General features: G+C 36.0%; 1 protein-coding gene across 6 annotated transcripts in view; it reads right to left on the reverse strand.

The window, feature by feature from the left end:
* HDAC9 (histone deacetylase 9) overlaps positions 1 to 21517 on the reverse strand; it is a 726671-nt gene that overhangs the window by 127408 nt on the left and 577746 nt on the right. For all 6 annotated transcript variants that reach the window (XM_045793088.2, XM_087860991.1, XM_045793089.2 and 3 more), the window contains one exon: positions 19556 to 19674. In XM_045793088.2, the coding sequence (XP_045649044.2) occupies positions 19556 to 19674 (119 nt within the window). The remainder of the gene's footprint in view (positions 1 to 19555; positions 19675 to 21517) is intronic.

The raw sequence follows: 21517 nt of genomic DNA on the forward strand, positions 1-21517 counted from the left end.
GTGTCACTTAATGAAGATAAGTTTTTACCTTCTACTTTTAAAGGTAATGGTGAATGAATCCTGCCTGACCAAACTGAGTGTTTTATCAGTCTTTGTAAAGTTAGAGAAAATGTGCACATTTTTGTGAGGTCTTAAAGTAAACAATTGTCCATTTTCTAGTTTGTGGGGTTTTTTTTTTTGTTTTTTGGGTTTTTGTTTTGTTTTGTTTTTTTGCATTGACTGCCAATAAATCTTCAAATCATTAGGCAGAAATATTTCCACATTTACACCTCAAGAATAAACATAAATATTTGCTTGTTCCTTTATTTTGGAAACTTAAATAAGACTCTAATGAAAAACAAAATTTAAACTTAAGCATCAACTGGTTTTATCTCATCAAATATTCCTTTTATCATAAATAACACTTAGAATTTCCTACTTAGTAGAAAAAGTATCTTCTTGATTTTTCTTTTTGGCACTAATAAAACCTGTTCCTGCTCTTTTTTGAGATTTCCCTCATTATACAAATAGACCAATGGTTTCTTTATGGTTGTATATAGTCAAGTACCTAATACACAGTCATTCCTCTTTCAGAAATACATTCAAAAGAAAGTGACTAAGCATAATTAGATAATACTTATTGGTACTAGACTTGTATTTGAAGTTCCTATACAGTAAACTTTAGGAAACCGGGTGGAACAAGAACTTCCAGCTTCTGATCAAATGCAAACTCCAACACTGCACTGTCTAGGTTCACAAGAGAATAGGCCAAAGAGATCTATCTGATGTTATCTGAGGGGAATGTGCTGCCCTATTATCTTCAGTTTTAAATTTAAGCATCAACTTATTTCATCTTATCAAAACCTTTTTCTTTCATAAAGAGATAACACTCTAATTCAGAGACAATACACACTGAACTAATTAAAATTTTAAGTAACTCCTTTTGTGAAAAGATCTTTAGAATAGGATTTAGTGATTCTCTCTTATGATCATGACCCGGTCCTTTTAATCAGCAATAAGTAGAACACTTCTATAATATCAATTCCAAGCATTCTCCTATCGTCAACTCATATCTTTTCAGTTTACTCCTATTACTACCTCAACTGCAATAGTTTTGGGATCTGCAATTCTTTGATCCAGTCATTTTTACATTTCTCTTATACTCTTACATTTTTCATTTCTCTCCTTTAACTAGATGAAAATTCATAGCACATCAGATAAATGCTTCCTTGCCTCTTTCACTTTAATTTAATCCTAGTTAAACTCTACTGTTCAATGTGGGCTGGTGAAAATGACACAGTTCTGTTCAACTGTCTCACTTTGAAGTGAAGTCCGTGAAACTTATGTGGGCCCTTATGGTTGCTCCATGCCATCTTCTCCTACTAGATTCCCTTTTCTGCTCTCTTAGCTAATTATGTGTATCTTCTCTTTGGTCTTCAAATCTCCCAAATTTCCTCCACATTTTCATTCTCAATGATATCGTTGGTTCCTATTTCACTTAAGAAATCAATCAGAAGCACACTTCATAAATTTCTTACCAATACATTCATGCACCTGCCAGCATCTGGACCCATGTACTCTGCTTTTCCTCCAGTTACTATGGATAAATTTCCATGTGTCTAAGGTCAAATCTTCCATTAGTGCACTAGATCTCATTCCCTTCACAAATTCAAGGATTTTTCTCCAGAAATTCTTTCCTGTCTCTACAACTACGTCAAGATTTTTGCTTTGTATGAAATCATTCCCAGCATCACATAAATATGCTGTTATTTTACTAATACTGTTTTTTAGAATACTCATTTACTCTCCTCTCCCCATTTGTTGTTCCATTTATCTAATCCCTTTAGGGCAAAATTCCTCAAAAGATCAATGGTCTATCTGAGCAGTCAATTCCTATGCTCTAATTCTGTCCTCTAATCAGGCTTTTAATTCATGGAATCCTTTATGGATAAGGTCAGCAGTGGCCTCTGAATTACCAAATTTAATGGCCAGTTCTTATTTTACTTGCCCCACTGACAACATTTGATACAGGTGATTACACTCTCCTCTTTGAAACACTTGCTTCAGTTGGGTTTCAGGATACCATGCTTTGCTAGTGAAAAATAAGCCGCTCCTCATGTGGCTCCTCCTCAGGACTCTGATGTCATAATGCTGGAGTGGCCCAAGTCTCAGTCTTTAGATCGTCTTCTCTTCCTATACTTGCCCCAAGGGAATCCCCTCTGGTCTCATGGTTTTAAATACCATCTACATGCTGATAACAATTACATTTATATCTTTACCTCTGACTTCTATCCTGAACTCAAAGCACATATATCCAATTGCCTTCTGGATAGCTGCACTCAAATGTCTAAGAAATATTTCAAATCTAATGTGTATAGCACTGAATACTTGATCCTCCTTCCCCGTTTCAGTTAACATCCTTCTACAACCTTCCCCATTTCAGTTAACATCAACTCCTTACCTAGTGCATAGACCGAAGACCTTAGAGTTATCCTTTATTCTCCACCCCCCACCCAGATCCAATCTGTCAGCAAATTCAGTTCACTTACCTTTAAAATAAATCAAGATATAACCACTCCTCATCTCTTCTATTTTCCTTCTCCCTTGATCACCTGACTTCAGTCCTACTGGCATCCCCTTATTCCCTGAGCACTCCAAGGAACCCCTGCCTCAGGACCTCTGCCCTATCTGTTCTCACGACTAAAATGCTCCTCTCTATGACAGTCTCACAGCTTGCTCCCTCATCACCATCGGGTCTTCATGCAAATGTCATTTATGAGTAAGGCCATCCCTAATCATCCTTTTTAAGACTGCAAATTGCACTTCTCCCAGCATAACCTGAACATTGCCCTACTTTAATTTTATTCATAGCATAGCAAATCTTAATGTACTACAAGTTTACTTGGTTTGTTTCATCTTTAACCACTAGAAAATGCTCTTCAAAAGAACTTCCTGTTATGATGCAGACATTCTGTATCAGTGCTGTCCAAGGTGGCAGCTGCCAGCTATGCATGGCTACTGAGCACTTGAAACACATAGTTCAATGAATTTAAATATTACATTTAAACTTATGTAATTACCACATGTGGTCAGTGGGTGCTTTTAGACAGCACGGCTTGGATATATAAACCGCATTAGAACAGGGGGTTGTAACTTGTTTAGACTGACGTGGTCATATAGCCCCAGGACCATGGTATATGGTTGATGAAGGGAGCAAAGGGTACATGTTCGCTCCCATTCACCATGCAACCCTTTGTACAAAGCAAAAATCAGACAACTGCAGGTGGTCACCCTGAGTGAGTGACTTGGTTTTGCGGATAATTACCAGATGCAGCTTTCTCTCCTTTCTGATAGCACTACTGCTATCAGTGTGAAAAGGGCAAAAACATGGTAGGAGAGCCCTAGATATGGAGGTGTATGCCTATCTCCATCTACTGTCACTGCTTTAATGCTAAAGTTACTTAGAATTCCTTTTTTTCCTTCAATCATTTTGACTACTTCAAGCCTTATGTAGGCTCTCAACACAGCTTCAGAAGAAAAGCGAAATAGCCTGGGAGAAAAAAAATTAAAAGATGGGACATAAACTTAAGCTCCTTAAAGTCAATAGTAATTTTCCATAAAATAAATCTCATCTCTCTACTAAGAAAGAAGTTTCATCAGTCTTAGGAGGATTTAATAACACTGTATGTCTGGGAAAAATCAAATATATCTTCCTGGGCCCTCTAAATTTGTTCCTGTGAAATCAATCTCCTTTTCCCACTTTGCTTATCTTTTCATAAAGCATGATGAGAGAGTAGGTACACAGGGGCAGGGTATATCTCTTTCTGTCTTCACAGGACAGGGCCAAAGTCTTCATAGTGGAGACTTTTAAGCTCTCAATATACAAAACGACCTTCCAGGAGAGAAGGGAAAAGAATGGAAATAGCAGAAAAGAAATGCAGCCAAAGGAGTGAACTTCTTAAACTTGGATCTCTATGATGATGCAAGTCCTAAACATGTCCTGGTCCTTGCCCCTCTTTGTTTTCAAGGTCAATTTCTGATACAAATATGGAAAGAAAAATACGTTTTTATCAGCTCTGTAAATAGACCACCTGTGAATTCCAGCTGTAGCTCTTCCATAAATCAGGCCATTTCTTACTTTTTTATGCTCTAGTTTCTTCATCTGTAAAATGGGAATCATAGCAATATTGCTTATCTTACAGTACTATTATAAAGATTAAAAATGTAAATGTAATGTGTTTACCATAGATTATAAGCACTTATTAAATGCTTACAGCTCTTGCTATTCTAGATAGCAAAATTTTAAACCATTCTATTAGTTGTTTCAAATGTTTCATCTTACAGGTGAGGGCTAGGGACATCAACTTTTTAAACTGATATTTAGTGTCTGAATTAGGATTAGAACAAAAGTCTCCTACTTCTTCGTTAATGTACTTTCCAATACACCACTTTAATTCTTACCATGTCCCCTTATTCCTTTTCTATTCTTTTCTTGTTATATGATAGTAGGAGTAATCACACCTAGGAAAATTGGAGGCATAAAGTGTGGCTTAGATTGGAAGTAGGAAGCCACTTAACATTCCGCTCTTCACGTTTTTTCTTCTCCAATGTGGCAGTCATCAAACAAATTAGGTGGAAGTGTTCTCCTTGCCACCAGAAGGAACAGATCCATTCATACAGAGATCTGCCAGGCAGTTATAATACCAATGTCTCTGTGCTACGTGGAAGGTGACTCTAGGGTTGCCCCTGGATAAATAAATGTGGCCAGTGTAAGGGATTTTAGCTTCCAGATGATAAAACTTCAAAACCTTTGGTTGATCTATTTTATTGGAATCAAGAATCGACTGCAATTACCTTTCCTCTTGCCAAATACCCAAGCACCACCTCTGGAGGCAGTCACGCAAACAGCCACAGCAGCAAGCACACTGGAAAGAATAAGAAGCCGGACTATCCAAAAACCTTAGGCTATTACTTTGGCCTGGCAGTTACTAGTTATTAAGTCTGGTACTCAATGATTTACTCTTAAAATGCCTGCAGTGGTGTCTTTTCCTAATTGCTGATCTCATTTTGCACCCTAGTGCCAAATAGCCCCCCTGAGACTACTGAGTAAAACAACAGGAAAAGTTCCAATAACCATCACAATCCTTAATAAAATGCAGCTCTTAAAGTAGACGACCTTCCTGGAACCATCCCAACTAGCCCGACACTCCTCTGTTTTCTTTGGGCACCTCATGTGCCTGTCAGTTACTGAAATTAGCTGCATTTAATAAATGATTCCCTCTTCTAGCTACTTGGACGATAAAGTGATTTCAGGGACTCTTACACAGGGACTCTTATTTAGATGATTATCCTAAAACAGGAAGGAAATATTGTGCATTAAGGACAGTGCTATGGGGACAAATCTTTGACTAGAAATAACATCTGAAAAAACTGTTTATAGTAGATCCAGAAAACTGTAAATAAATGAACATAGCTGGCAACTCTTTTCAATTTGAGATAAGCAATTCTAAATGAGATGACTGGATTTTATATAGTGCACAAGTATGTGCTATGAAACCTGGCTCAGATAAACAAGACAAAATATCCTACACTGTTAGAATTAAGTAAGAGTTGGCCAAAGAAATTAAATCTTCAGTACACTACCTTGGGCTAATTGGTCCCTGTGGCCTTACTTTTGTCTTTTCATCACTAGCTCCACCTATCCTTTTTTGGATTGTATTGTGGTTTCAGGAAGAGAACAGTAAGCATAGGGGTGATCTGCCATAGATGGTCAATGATTTGGTAAAATAATTTCTTTTTTTGACAAGGCAAGAAAAAACAATTGTTGGAGAGGATGTGGAGAAAGGGAATCCCTCCTACATTGTTGGTGGGAATGCAAGTTGGTACAGCCAGTCTGGAAAACAGTGTGGAGGTCCCTTAAAAAGTTAAAAATTGAGCTACCCTATGACCCAGCCATTGCACTACTGGGTATTCACCCCAAAGATACAGACGTAGTGAAGAGAAGGGCCATATGCACCCCAATGTTCATAGCAGCATTGTCCACAATAGCTAAATCGTGGAAGGAGCCGAGCTGCCCTTCAACAGATGACTGGATTAAGAAGATGTGGTCCATATATACAATGGAATATTACTCAGCTATCAGAAAGAACGATTTCTCAACATTTGCTACAACATGGACGGCACTGGAGGAGATAATGCTAAGTGAAATAAGTCAAGCAGAGAAAGACAACTATCATATGATTTCTCTCATCCATGGAACATAAGAACTAGGAAGATCGGTAGGAGAAGAAAGGGATAAAGAAAGGAGGGATAATCAGAAGGGGGAATGAAGCATGAGAGACTATGGACTCTGAGAAACAAACTGAGGGCTTCAGAGGGGAGGGGGGTGGGGGAATGGGATAGGCTGGTGATGGGTATTAAGGAGGGCATGTATTGCATGGTGCACTGGGTGTTATACGCAGCTAATGAATCATGGAACTTTACATCAAAAACCAGGGATGTACTGTATGGTGACTAACATAATATAATAAAAAAAATTATAAAAAAATAAAAAGTTAAAAATAAAAAAAAAACTTATTTAATTGAGAGAGAGAGAGCGAACGAGCATGAGCGGGGGGTGGGGAGGAGCAGAGGATGGAGACTCCCTGCTCAGCAGGGAGCCTCATGCTGGCTGGATCCCAGGACTCCGGGATCATGACCTGAGCCGGAGAAGGCAGACACTTAACTGACTGAGCCACCCAGGTGCCTAAAATAATTTCTGAAATAGGAAGTTTCTCCAGTTTACATGTAAATTCTACCAAATGAGAGAAAAAAGGGAAACAGTCTGCATCAGGCTCTGTGCTCATCATGGAGTCTGATTGATTCTCTCCCTCTCCCTCTCTTCCCCTCCCCTGCTCAAGCACATGTTCGCTCTCTAATTTTTTTTTTTTTATATTTCAAAGTAACTAAATATTTTAGTATTTATTTTCATAAGTTTGCAAAAGTATTTTGATATGTGAATTCTGAATCTAGCTCATGTGTGTGAAAACTATAGTATCCCCAAATTTAATGGGTACAATATCATTGATATCTTGTTACAGTTAGGAGTGTCACATATTGAAAAGCATTTTTTTCATTTATTTCCATTACCTCATTTGATTCTCATAATAGCCCTACATTTAGCCAAAAGAATATAATTTGTATTATTTCTGTTTGAGAGACAAGAATATTAAGACACAGAAAAGTGAGTTGGTAGCCAATTAGACACAAACTGTAGATCAACTAACTCCAAACCCTGTGTTTTTTCTTTCTATAACTAGCCTAGTTCTCAAAATCTGGTTCCTAGACCAGAAGTATCAGCATCACCTGGGAACTTAGAAATGCGAACTGCAGGCCCCTAAAGAATCAAATATTCTGGGAGTGGGCCCAGCAAGCTTAACAAGGCCACCAGGTGATGCTGAGGTCTGCTAGTTTGGAAACCACTGTACTACACCATCATGGCTCTCTAGTTCATTTAAGGAGTGTGAGAAAAACTTCCTGCAGGTGAAAAGCACACTTTAATTCCTTATAATTTCTTTAATAACTTCATTACACACACACATGCTAGTATACAATTCTCAGTCACATAGCTGTGGCCCATACGCTTACAGTACTGGTAAAGACCTATGACATTACTTAACAAATCATGACTAACAGGTTCTATTTTGTATTGATTTGTAAAATGAATTGGAAACCAATCGTTTTAGTTAGAGTGATCATCAAAATAAAGGGGCAGATGGAGAGGTGACTGGGTGGTTCAGTCAGTTAAGCATCTACCTTTGCCTCAGGTTATGATCCCAGATTCCTGGGATCAAGCCCTGCGTCAGGCTCCCTGCTCAACAGGGAGCTTCTCTCTCTCTCTCTCTAATAAATAAACAAAATCTTGTTTTAAAAAGGGTCAGATGACTCTCTCACACCACACACAAAAATAAACTCCAAATGGATGAAAGACCTCGATGTGAGACAGGAATCCATCAAAATTCTAGAGGAGAACATAGGCAGCAACCTCTACGACATCGGCCAAAGCAACCTTTTTCATGACACATCACCAAAGGCAAGAGAAACAAAAGATAAAATGAACTGATGGGACTTCATCAAGATAAAAAGCTTCTGCACGGCCAAGGAAACAGTCAAAAAAACTAAGAGGCAGCCCACGGAATGGGAGAAGATATTTGCAAATGACACTACAGATAAAGGACTGGTATCCAAGATCTACAAAGAACTTCTCAAACTCAATACATGAGAAACAAATAAACAAATCGAAAAATGGGCAGAAGATATGAACAGACACTTTTCCAATGAAGACATACAAATGGCTAACAGACACATGAAAAAACGTTCAAAATCATTAGCCATCAGGGAAATTCAAATCAAAACCACACCGCCAGTTAGGATGGCAAAAATAGACAAGGCAAAAGACAACAATTGTTGGAGAGGATGTGGAGAAAGGGGATCCCTCCTACATTGTTGGTGGGAATGCAAGTTGGTACAGCCACTCTGGAAAACAGTGTGGAGGTCCCTTAAAAAGTTAAAAATTGAGCTACCCTGTGATCCAGCCATTGCACTACTGGGTATTTACCCCACAGATACAGACGTAGTGAAGAGAAGGGCCATATGCACCCCAAGGTTCATAGCAGCATTGTCCACAATAGCTAAATCGTGGAAGGAACCGAGATGCCCTTCAACAGATGACTGGATTAAGAAGATGTGGTCCATATATACAATGGAATATTACTCAGCTATCAGAAAGAACGAATTCTCAACATTTGCTGCAACATGGACGACACTGGAGGAGATAATGCTAAGTGAGATAAGTCAAGTAGAGAAAGACAACTATCATATGATTTCTCTCATCTATGGAACATAAGAACTAGGAAGATCGGTAGAAGAAAGGGATAAAGAAAGGGGGGGTAATCAGAAGGGGAAATGAAACATGAGAGACTATGGACTCTGAGAAACAAACTAAGGGCCTCAGAGGGGAGGGAGGTGGGGGAATGGGATAGACCGGTGATGGGTAGTAAGGAGGGCATGTATTGCATGGTACACTGGGTGTTATACGCAACTAATGAATCATCGAGCCTTACATCAGAAACCGGGGATGTACTGTATGGTGACTAACATAATATAAAAAAAAATCATTAAAAAAAATGCATGAACAGAAAAAATAAAAATAAAAAAAATAAAAAGGGTCAGATGGAGATTTCAGACCAAGGAAAGGCAATTTTTTGTCTAAGCTAAAAGCAAATTCACACGAAGGGAATCTACTAGCGTAGACTTGGCTTGAGATTCTCTTCCTTTCCCTCACCCTCTACCCCTCCCCCCCTCAAATAAATAAATAAATAAAATCTTAAACAAAAGTAAAATTTCTCCCTGATAATGTTTTTTGTTTGTTTGTTTTGTATTGTTATTTTAATTTTTTATTTTCTTGCAATTCTATTCAATCACTGGAAGCCTAGAGAGGGAATATAAAATGGATATCTAAGCTATCATTTTAGTATGGCCTTTGGGATTTTTAAAACACCATCTCAAAAAGCAAAATCATATATTTTGTTGAATCTAAGATGTCCTCAAATGTAGCATAAAATAATTGTGACCGTTTTTTTATATACCACTGTGAAAATTAAAAAAAAAAAAATACTGACAATCCAACAATGAAATGCCATCAAATGTAAGAGGCATCCCAATTCAGACATGTTAAAATATGAAAAAGTGCATCTTAGTATCAATGAAATACAGTCCATGCTTTACAGCTGCAACTGGCATCCTCTTTCAGGGCAAACTCTGCTACTTATTTTCTTTTCAAAAGCAATGCTGATCTGACCCCAGTTATGGTACAGTTACAGTAATTTTGCTCTTCAAAGTAAAGTAGTAGTTATCCTAGCCTAAGGATTGTTTCATGACATCAGTAACTAAACACTACAGATGGAAAATATTCTACAATTTGGTATCTGAGTTGTCATGTGGTGTAAGGAAACAGGCAACTGAATGAGAAAATGAAGGCAGGATACTAGTAAAACATGAAGCACTCATTGAATAAATCTTGTGGCTGTCATTTGAAAATAAAATCATTCCCAAAACTGATTTGTTATTTTTTTAATATGCAGACATTTTTCCTCTTAATTAGCTATGTTGCCTCTTTATGCTGACTGTTATAACGAACTGTGTTGCATTAGACAGTTATGAATATAAATCTTCTGTAAATTCACTTCTCCCTCTTTGCAGGGGGCCAGGTGCTTGCTTATGAGTACAACAAAGAGACTGGTATGTGGGAATTTTGAGCCAAAGATTAAGTCCCTGACTAATTCTTATGTAGAATGTTCCATGAAAAATAGCAAATATTATCTACAAATTGGTAAGCTCCCACATATTTGGAAAGCTCTGCTTACTTTTTTGACTTGGAAAATTATATACAAATAAATTTTTTCTTGGGAAAATTTCCTTTTATTTTCTGTATTTGCATACTTCAGAATAAGCTTCTATAGCAATTAAAAACCCTACTCATTTATTTGGGATATTTTTAATAACTTGTTGCATCAAGTAGAAAGTACATTAAGCTAGAAGTTAAAAGACATGAGATCAAGTTGTGGTTTTGTTATTCTTCAGTTCCGTGTCTTTGAGCAAGTCACTTAATTTTTATGTCACTTTTTAAAAAATTTAGAACTACAAATGACTGCTAAATCATTTAGTGATTTCAGGGTAACAGGAAGATCAAAGAATACAAAAATACAAAAGAGGATGCTTTATATATTTATCCCACTTAATCACAAAAATGAAATGAGATAATGCAGAGAAGTAGTGAGTATAGTGCCTACCACAGAGTAAAAACTCAAAGATTGCTAGCAGGTATTACTCTATCATACTAACAACAACACTGCCAAGATGAAATTAATGTCCCTTTCCAGGCAAGAAAACAATCTTCAAGAGATTGAGTGACGTTCCTGTGGTCATTCTAAGGGCCCAACCCAGGATTATGATTCATCTACTGGACGACCAGATTGTGTTTTCAACTTTAGGGCCATAGTGCCTCCACAGTCACTGATGGGATAGCCAACTGGGTTAGCTTTGAGTAGAAAATCGTCTTTTCAATTTAAGTTTAATTTCCAAAGTACTGTTGGAAAACACCTGAAAATAATATTTTATTTATCTATTGCATGACCTCTAGTCCATTTTTTCCCTTAAGTTCAGATTAGACTTGAAGAGTATTAGTACACAACTTCCTCTCTGCCAATTTTAACTGGAAAGGAAGCGGTATGATATACAAAGTATAAAAAGGAAAAGAGAAGAAGCAAGATTAGTTGTTTGGGTATATGTTTATGAAAGACCAGGGATGTGGATAATGGTTTGAGGGACAGTTAAGGAAGGTAGAAAGAATTCTTTCCTTCTTTAGCTATCTCCCTCCATGTTTGTAAGTGCTACATACTGCCATACAGTTTTTTGTTTAAGTAATCTCTGTGCCTAAGGTAGGGCTCAAACTCATGACCCTGAGATCAAGAGTCACATGCTCTACTGACTGAGCCAGCCAGGCAAGTGCTACATACTGAAAAAGAAACAGAAGTCCAATCTGACTAAAAAAAAGTCAGTGTCAGATAAAAGATATGTGAAAGGATATTCACTTCAACATTGTTTATAATACTGAAAAATCTAGAAACATCTTGAAGATCCATTAATGGGAAAATAGATAAAATACATGGTGGTATGTTTCCATAGTGGCCTAATACACAGAAATTAAAGGATATACAAATATTCATGAGTGTATGTCAAAACAATTTTAAAAGCAAAAAAAGCAAGTTCCATAAACTATATGAACAGAATAATAATGCTTACCTTTGCAATATATGGTAAATCTAAAACCATATTCACCAAAATATTATTGTATGGTGTGTGTGTGTGTGTGTGTGTGTGTATGTACCGGAAAGAACATAAATCATAAATTATAACAGTAGTTAGGGAAGAAGGGGAACCGGACTTAGGGGCAGTGATTAAAGTGGAGCTCACATTCACCTGCAAGTTCTATTTCTTTTACAAACAAAAAACTTGGAACAAATATGATAACAATATTTGGCTGTTGCCAATTCTAAACAGTAGAAAAACCAATGACTTTGTTATATAATTCTTTTTATTATTCTTCATCTTTTAAATCACCCAAATTTTTTTAAAAATTTGAAAATGGGTATATAATTTTAAAAAAAATTTCTGAATTCCCAGATTGCATTAGCTATTCTCTCTAAAAGGAAGACATATTAATATACAAATTATTGATGTGAAGCTTAGTAATTGTTTACAATGTCTGTTTGATTTTCAGGTATAAGACATGGAGATCTTGCAATGTGAGACATACATGAAGTTTGTCTTACAGATAAGAAATCTTTGGAAAACCAGAACACTCAATATTTTTTCAGGGTTGCTTCAGAGATGAGATATATATAACAGAATAACTATGCCAGGCATAATGTGAGAAGCAAATTAGCAAAAAGAAACAAACTATACTTTGCCTCAAAGTAAAGATTGTGTGTGTGTGTGCATGCACATGTGTGTGCATATTTGAAGCAGAGCCTATGGATCCCTTCTCAAAATGTTTTTATTTATTTTTTTTAAGATTTTATTTATTTATTTATTTGACAGAGAGAAAGCCAGTGAGAGAGGGAACACAGGCAGGGGGAGTGGGAGAGGAAGACACAGGCTCCCAGCAGAGGAGCCTGATGTGGGGCTTGATCCCAGGACTCTGGGATCACGCCCTGAGCCAAAGGCAGACGCTTAATGACTGAGCCACCCAGGCGCCCCTCAGAATGTTTTTAAATACATAAAATAAATACACAGTAACAAAGGAAACTACTATATTGAAAATAACTATCAAAATATGGGGGAAAGTCATGGTATAATACATGTAATTCTATATTAATGCATCAAATAACTAATTGAGCAGCAGGTCTGATACATACTATCACTTCAAAGTAATGATGAGAGTAATCACTGGAACTATCTATACAACAATAAAGTGATATGAAAATAGCTATCATTTCTATTGGTGATAAAGTCATCTACTTTACTTATATTGTTATGGTTTGTTGCCTATATTTATAATAAAAGAAATACCTTCTTAAATTCATACAGCTAATAAGGGGCAAGTAATTGTTTTACTAAAAAATAGCAATGTAATTTTTTTCATCCAATCTCATGAGCCCCATACATTCTATCCACGGACTCCTGGGATGTCTGTGGACCCAAATTTAAGAACTTCAGAGACAGAAATATGCCTACCATCCATTCATCTACCTCCACTACCAAACAGTTCCTTAAATCTGCTGCAGGTTATAAAACCAGACAATCATAGTTATGTATGCAAAAAATTAAGCACAATCTTAGTAAGAATAAGAAGTTGGGTCTATATATTTATAAATGGGCTTTCTGCAACTATTTTTGCATTTCAGAAGTGCTGTTTATTTTCTGACTTTCAACTGTATTTCAGATAGTTCAATTGCTAAAAATGCATCACTGGATAACTTATTCTGGATCAGCGTATTAATAATGTCACAATGCAAGCACACCTCAATATACCAAAACAAACTGCACAGCTTTTAGGCAGGTAGAACCTGAGTGTTCCTCATCACAAAATAATAATGTGTTATTTTCTTTTAAAAGCATTGCCATTTATTCTAATTACCCCCAGATTTACTACAATAAAGGAATGTATATGGATATGGAAATAAGATGTTGGGACTTCTCTTACTAACCTGACTTTTAAGTGAAGGGACCATCCACTACTATTTACCTAGAATTTTGCACAGCTTCCTAGGACTTCTGTTTATCCTCCTTCCATTTTGTTCAAATAAGAATCTCAAACATTTTCCAAAAAGTTACAGTATTTGTGTTGTATATTTTGTGTTCAAAACATCACCTTTTTTTTTAAACATTTGTCTTTAATAAAATACACGTAACATAAAACTTGCCATCTTGACTATTTTTAAGTATACAGTTCAGTGGTGTTAACTCTATGCACATTCTTTTTTTTTTTTTTTTAAAGATTTTATTTATTTATTTGACAGAGAGAGACAGCCAGCGAGAGAGGGAACACAAGCAGGCGGAGTGGGAGAGGAAGAAGCAGGCTCCCAGCGGAGGAGCCTGATGTGGGGCTCAATCCCAGAGCAATGGGATCAGTGAGCCCTGAGCCCAAGGCAGACGCTTAAGGACTGGGCCACCCAGGCGCCCCTCTATGCACATTCTTATGCAGCCCATCTCCAGAAGTTTCTCACCTTGCAGAACTGAAACTCTTTACCCAATAAACAACTTCTCATTTTCCCCTTCCCCCAGCCACTGACAACCACAATTTGGCTTCCTGTTCAAAACATCTTCTAAGACCTTTGTTGAATGTTTGGAATTGTTGAAATGATACCAACAATAAAATCCAAAACTTTTAACTCACAATGCCTAATCACTTATTCCTTATGTTGCAGGTATAATTTTTATCTCTCTACTCTCCCACAATTTTTTTTCTGATTAGGAAACTAATTTGATTACAAAATTAGTGAGGGACAAAGTTGAGACTTTGTCTCAAAATGAGCTGTTCTGTACTCTCCTCTAATTTTTCATCTTTATTTCAAGTTTATTATTTAAAGGACTTACTCTCCCACTCTCCTGCTTTTCTGAACAGAAATGAAATGAGTTATCTTACCATCTAGATTCTAGTAGGTATTAACAGTGGGAACTCAGTGTTTTTGTCCAAGGAAACCATGACTTCTCCCCCTTTAATATTTATATTCTTTTCAATACTATTTCTATTAAAGGGAAAAATGTTGCACAAGTGACTATTGTTAGAAACACAGGTTTGTGTTAGTTAAAATATTATAGGAGATATGAATATGCTGTCTAAGCCTTGCAAAGAAGTGGTGGTGATGGGGCTATAGTAATTACAAAAAAAATTAATAATCATGAAATCCAATTCAAGTAGCATCAAATATACTGGAAGAAAGCATCTGACTTGCTTAAAAGACAATGTGTTCATTTAGCTCTATTCATTTAAAAAAAAAAGAAGTTATTTAGAAAATGTGTCAGGCAGTGGTCCAGCTTCTGAGGACACAGCACAGAAATGTATAAGAGAGGTTAATCTGATGGTAGCTGGATGGGAGGATACTTTGGGTAATTAATTGTGCATAATATTCCCCCAGTTTCCATCCTAATCTAAAAGAACTGAAACAGTTCAAGCTTAAGGTTGATCCTTCATGAAATGGCATTTGGCAAATGTCTTCCAGACACTCCTTTTCTTCATGCCTGTTTGCTATGGCCTGAAATTCTATCATAAGAAGATAAAGCATTGATTCCACAATTAGAGATAAATAAAAGATGCAACTGCCAAACAGAACTATCACATTAGCTGAAATACACTTTAAAAAAGTATATAATTAGGTAATAAATAAAACATACAAGTGAATGTGATCAAGCTTTTGCTAGGGGAGAAAATTAGAGACAGAGGATAGCCACAGACATATTAAGGGCTAGGATCATCAGTGAGAGAAAAAGAAAAAAAAGTCAACTTCACCAAAATGTAATTAATTCCAGGTCTGCCTGCCTTCAACTCTGTGGACAAATAAAATGTGCAGACAGAGGCATTTTGAGCCATATACTGTGTATACGCAGGGGGACGAGCATATACATCCATCACAAGCTGATGAAGTAGACCAACATAACCTCATATACTTAACAAGTTTATTTGTTGGCACTTATCTGTTGACAGGTTTAACACTCAACTTCTTAGAGACTTATTTTTGGAGGACTGACTAATCAAGCAATTTTTGTACTTCCTCAGGAAAAACTCGAAGCGAATTCATTTATACAGGTATCTGCCTCACAACAGTGCTCTCTCCCTGTCAGGCAGACATTCACAGTGGGATAAAAGGAATAAGAGGATCACTAAAAAGGATAAAACATTTTATCAAAAAGAAGATGGTAATTCAAGACTAAGATATGTTACTTGATTTTTTCCCACCAATTAATGGTTGTTCTTTACTTGTCAAATAACATTTATTTATTTGCTGAGGGAAACAGTTACTGTCTCAAATACTACAAAAATACTCTCTGTTTGAAAAAAAACTGTATTTTTAAAAATCAGACATGGCTATCATCCCACAATGACTTCTGAATTATTCCAAAGAAAGGAAAATTTTTATTCACACAATAAAAGAAATGTACAGCTTACTGTGTGAAGCTAATGAAAGGAGAGAACATATAGATGTGTTGAATATGAAGAAAACATATATTTTCTGCAAATTAATGTGAACTGAAGAAACTTTTTTTAAATGTTGACAACACTGTAAACCCAGGGGATGCCACAATATGATGAAATCAATTTTGTTTAATTTTATTGTTGGAACATGGCACTTAATTGTCATGCCAACCTTCTTAAACTGTGACCTGAAGATATTTAGATCTGAATGAGAGTATTTTAAAAAGATACACTGATAACTTCATGGTTAAGTTTGATGAGTGCTTAGGGTAGGACCCAAAGATACCTACTCCTTTCAGTGTGGGCCTTAATCCTGGTGGTTAATTGAAAAAACAGGATAGATTTTAAATAACTAATTCAGAAAATTTATTTAAAACTTCAGCACAAATATGAATATTTTTGTTGTAGAGAATATTTAATATGTAAAGAAATGAGAGAAGAGAGGAAGAAAAATAGTACTAGCCAAGAATCAACTTTAATTTAAATCACCTCTATGTTTACATTGACATTTTTGTCATAGCATCAAACAGTTCTTTAAAAAAACCATATAACTAATTTGATATCTAAATACAAATGAGAATGAAAACACTAGTTGTTTTGACTTAATTTATCTTTTACTTTTAGGGCTATTAAACAAAATTATTTTAAAAGATTTATTCAATGCGCTAAGACAGTAAAATTTAAGCATCTCTGACACAATATCTTTAAAACCACTCTCTAAAATCCTTGGACATTCTACTTGGAGCAAGGGTGACTTTAGGTGAAATGGGAAAACATCAGGTTATGAATTTGTTTCTGCAATTTCTACCTACTTTTTACTGTAGGTGTTAGCCCATTTCTAGCCTCATTTTGAGACTCCTCTGAAATGGAGGATGACTTCTGGCATAGGACAGAGAAGACCCAAAATTAATTGCCTGTTGAGAACTTTCAGGCCAAAGCAACATAAATGTATCTGCCACGTGGTTAGAAAAAGAACAAAGAGACCGAGGGGTGAGCTATTTGGGGAATAACTACGTAGCTCTCTGGTAATCCTAACCTCTACGCAGTTACGGCAGCATGTCTAGAAAATATAGGTGGCAAACTCAGGCCTGCATGAGATGATATATACAAATAGTTGCCTAGATGTGATGCTCTGTGGTTTTTCATTTAAGATAAGTATCATAGGACTACTCATTGTCTATCACATACTATATGTGGGGAGTTAAGGGTCTAAGGCACAAAAATAGCCTCTGCAGTATGCATCCAAATACTCTGTTCTTAAGCATTTTATGAAACATTTTTCTCTATAGTGGAAAAAATCCAGTGAAAGCCTCATGCAATTTTATCTAAATACAAATTCAAAATAAGTCCTTTTATCTTAACCCCAATTATTTCAGATGGTAAAATAAATTAGTTTTCTCATCTATGCAGTATGTGAACTGTTTTGGGTAGTCTCTACTATAATCTCTTGAGTTCTAAGATTTCCTTTCCTCATTGTATATCTTTTCCCTAAACTGCAAAGTACTCAAGAGAGGGCCAATTATTAAATCAGTTAAAATTTATGTCTGCCTATTTTTCTTAGGAAAATATGGTCTGTTGAGTAGAAAAGACACAAGAAGGCAAAACAGATAAGGAGGGGGTGAGGGGTTGGAGAGATTATAAACAAACTTATCCTGAACAATGAAGAGCTTCCCTCCAAATGGATAAAGAAACACAAAATAATAAAGGTCTTGGTGCATTGCATTGAAGCTAAAAGGAGTAGAAACCATGTATCTTAGTTCTATGACTAAAAGAAACCACCATACTACTACTTTCTACTCTACCTTCCAAGATGACATTTGATATTTGAACTCCACTTGGCAAAAAAGAAATAAACAAGCAGACAAAAAGATTAGTCCCTTCCAGCTAGTTCTGAGAAAAGGACTCATTACAACTTGCCCCCTTGCCAGGAAGAAAGACCCAAATACAGACATTCCTCCTTCCCGAGGGAGATTCTTGTATTTAGTGGCAAAGAACACCTTTTCTAGATTTCTGTCTTTGCTCCATGTGTTTTCCATTGTTTGGGTGTATATCAACTTGGAGTACAAGGTCTTTTTTTTTTTCCCCCCATTATTTAGACTAAACTCTTCACCAGTCTTGATGACTTGCTAATGAGGTTTATCTGCAGTGAGAACATTGACTTCCATTTGAGTGGAATTCCATGAAGAAAGAAAAGGGATCATAAAGACATCTGATAAAACCAAACACCTCTCTATTCAATTTTACAATCTTGTGAATTATTATGTTTTGTTTGTGTTTGTGGAGTTGCCTCTTTCAATATGTTTTCAATAGACAACAAGGCACCAAAAACCCTGGGTAAATAACAGAAGTTAAAAATAGTTACTACCTAACAATGTTACTGGAACAATTAGAGTGAAGAAAACTCTCTCACATGAGAAGCCAACTAAAAACAAAGGTTGGCATGATGCTGGTTCTTTGGTTCTTTTCAAATTAATAAAACACACTTGCTCTAAACTCATCTCTCTCACTTAAAACTATTTGGGTTGTTTTGATTTGTTTCCAACCCCCACTGAAATACACAATAGTGGATCCTTTGTGCAATTCTGATTTTTTCCTTCTTTTTTATATATATCCAGAGTACCAGCATACATTTGTATGCATGGACTATACATATGCTTTATTTTCACACTCAGAGAGTATGGGAATTATTCTTGAAGAAAGCCTCTTTCTAGCTAGATTCCATTAGGTCACATTATTCAAGTGCAGTATAACACAAAATTTATTTGTTCATCTGGTGTCTAGTTGCTAAGGAACACAGCCGAAAAGTTAACCTTTGCAACACAATAGAAAACCAGTAGAGAACCTGAGCTTTGTCCATAGGCACATACAGAGCCTCTGAGCAAGGGGAACTACACTTTTGTATTCAAACCTAGAAGACCATAGCATTATTAGGGAAGAGCTATTTTTTTAACCATTATGTACAATGGAATAAAAACAGTGACTTCCATTCTGTTTTCTAAAAGCCCAGGAGCTTTTCTAGACTTGTGATTCTGAAGTCATTCAACATATTTTAAACAGAAGTCCTATCACTTCTGCCTTTAAAGAGCAAAACGGGACTCCTGAAAAACATAAAGGTTCCAAAATGCCCCATCAAGTCTACCAAGGGAAACAATTTAACTTTGTTTTTCTTAAGGGCAAATATCTACAGAGAGATGAATCTGACAAAGCAATAAACACGACCTGAATTAGTTTCAAAAGTCTTACCTAAGTTTACTAGACACATGTAAAAGGTGCTGTTTATTTTAAAGACCTAAAAGATGTTATTACGTCTTAGCATTTCATAAATTTCTAAGATATACTCACATTTTGCTGTCACTTTGTACCCCCCCAGAGGAGGGGCATGGCCTTCTAATGCATCAAATCCAGCGGAGACTAGGACCATGTCTGGATCAAACTCTTTGGCCACAGGCGTCACTACAGTCCTGCACAGTAAAAAGGCAACCAGTCACACATGGGAATGCTGAATACCTTTAAAAATTGTGCAGTGAAAATGACTTGGCACATCCTCAAGAACTTCCCAAGAATAAAGAAAAGGGGAAAAGAAAATACTATTTGAATGGATCAAAAACTTATCATTTCCTTAATAGTGAATCACTGTTATTTTAGCATCCCAATTCAGTTTTTTTCTTTCATATTTTTTTCCCTCTAAATTAAAAAAAAAAATGCTTTGCAGGTACATTCTAAAGCCCATCATATTACATGCACATCTGTGGCTGTTTTATCCCACTGCCTATAAAAAAGTGCTTCCTCCAAGGGAGTGACTAATGTTTTACAGAGGAAAGTCGAAGCTTTAGTGAAAACCTGGCTTGCTCCAGTTAGTGAGAACTTGGTGTAAATTTGAACTATAAATTTCTTTTGAGAAAAAGTTGCTTTTCCAACTTAAAAAAAAAACATTTTAAAATATTTGTCATGGTAGGGGGTAACTCTTGCAAAGGAAAAACACAAAATTCCTTTAATAGAATCCAGACTATAATGTTAAGGGAGTCCAAGGTCAGAGACACCAGGAATGTGGCAGCCCCATCCATGACAGCAACCCCTGCTGGCCCCACTCAGACACTTCACCATTTACCTTTTCAGCCTTCTCAGGTCACCCTAACCCCTTTCCCCTCAGTGCTGGATTTGAGAGAAAATGACAAATAGATGCTACTGGGCTTTGTTAAATAAAATTAAAAAATTAATGTAGGCTACAAGATCAATGTGCCATTATTAACATTCAAATTTCCAAAGACTATTTAATAAGATGTGGAAACTGCACACAATAGCAAATTTAAAAAGTGGTAAGGTCTCTGTTGCATGTTTAGGATAAATAACTGAACTAAATACTAAAATTGCTATCCTTAAGTGTGACAAAACTGAGTTCTTTCCATTTTTTTATGTTTGCAAATTTCTCATATTTTTAAAGTGACCACATATTAGTTCTACATTAAAAAATTTAAACAAGAAGTTGTTGAAGTTATAAAACAAAAAATACTTATTTGAAACTCATAAGTGAATGAAAAGTTTTATGTAACTCCACTACTGATATAAAAGCATAAAAGTTCAATACTTTAAACTCATAAATGTACGTGTAAGTGACTTCCATGGTAGTCTTTCTAAGAACAATTGGAAAGCCACTCACATCTGAATTAGCCCACCAGTGAAATTAAGTGAAAATTTTGTTTACTATGTACAGTTTATTTTATTCTTCAATAAAATTAAGAATCTCTAATACATTATCAGGAGAGATATCTTGAATCCTTTTCCTTCCCAATAATACCAACACTTACATTATAATTTTCATAAAGATGTTACATATTACCAATTCACTATCTTTCATATGAGTGAAATACCATGTGATGTATATATTTGGGATATTATATATTGGAATAAATTGACTCAAAGAGTCATAACTGTTTTATCAAGGAGCTCCATCTATTTAGTATGATTAATCCTATGTATTAACTTAGAAAACAAACAATACTCAGGAAAATATGGAGGTAGATGACTGAACAAAGTTGTCATCCAATCACATGCATCATAGTAACCAATTTTCCATCTCCTTTCCTTCTCTTTGGAAAGTTTCTCTCTCCTCCTCTTTTCTCCGTCATCAATCTATACTTGTAAGACTGAAGGATAAACATCCTTCAAGTCACAGCTCACTATTTCTCCATATGTATATATTTTTGAAGGACAAAGATAGTAAAGGAGACATGGATTGCCAATTTGAAAATATAACAAACGTTGAGACGTTCTATAGAGGGGAAAATTAAAATGTAAGTGTAAGTG

This window comes from Ursus americanus, chromosome 3 (assembly GCF_024610735.1).
Source record: "Ursus americanus isolate L20-20 chromosome 3, mUrsAme1.1.p, whole genome shotgun sequence".
In the NCBI taxonomy this organism is placed as follows: Eukaryota; Metazoa; Chordata; class Mammalia; order Carnivora; family Ursidae; genus Ursus; species Ursus americanus.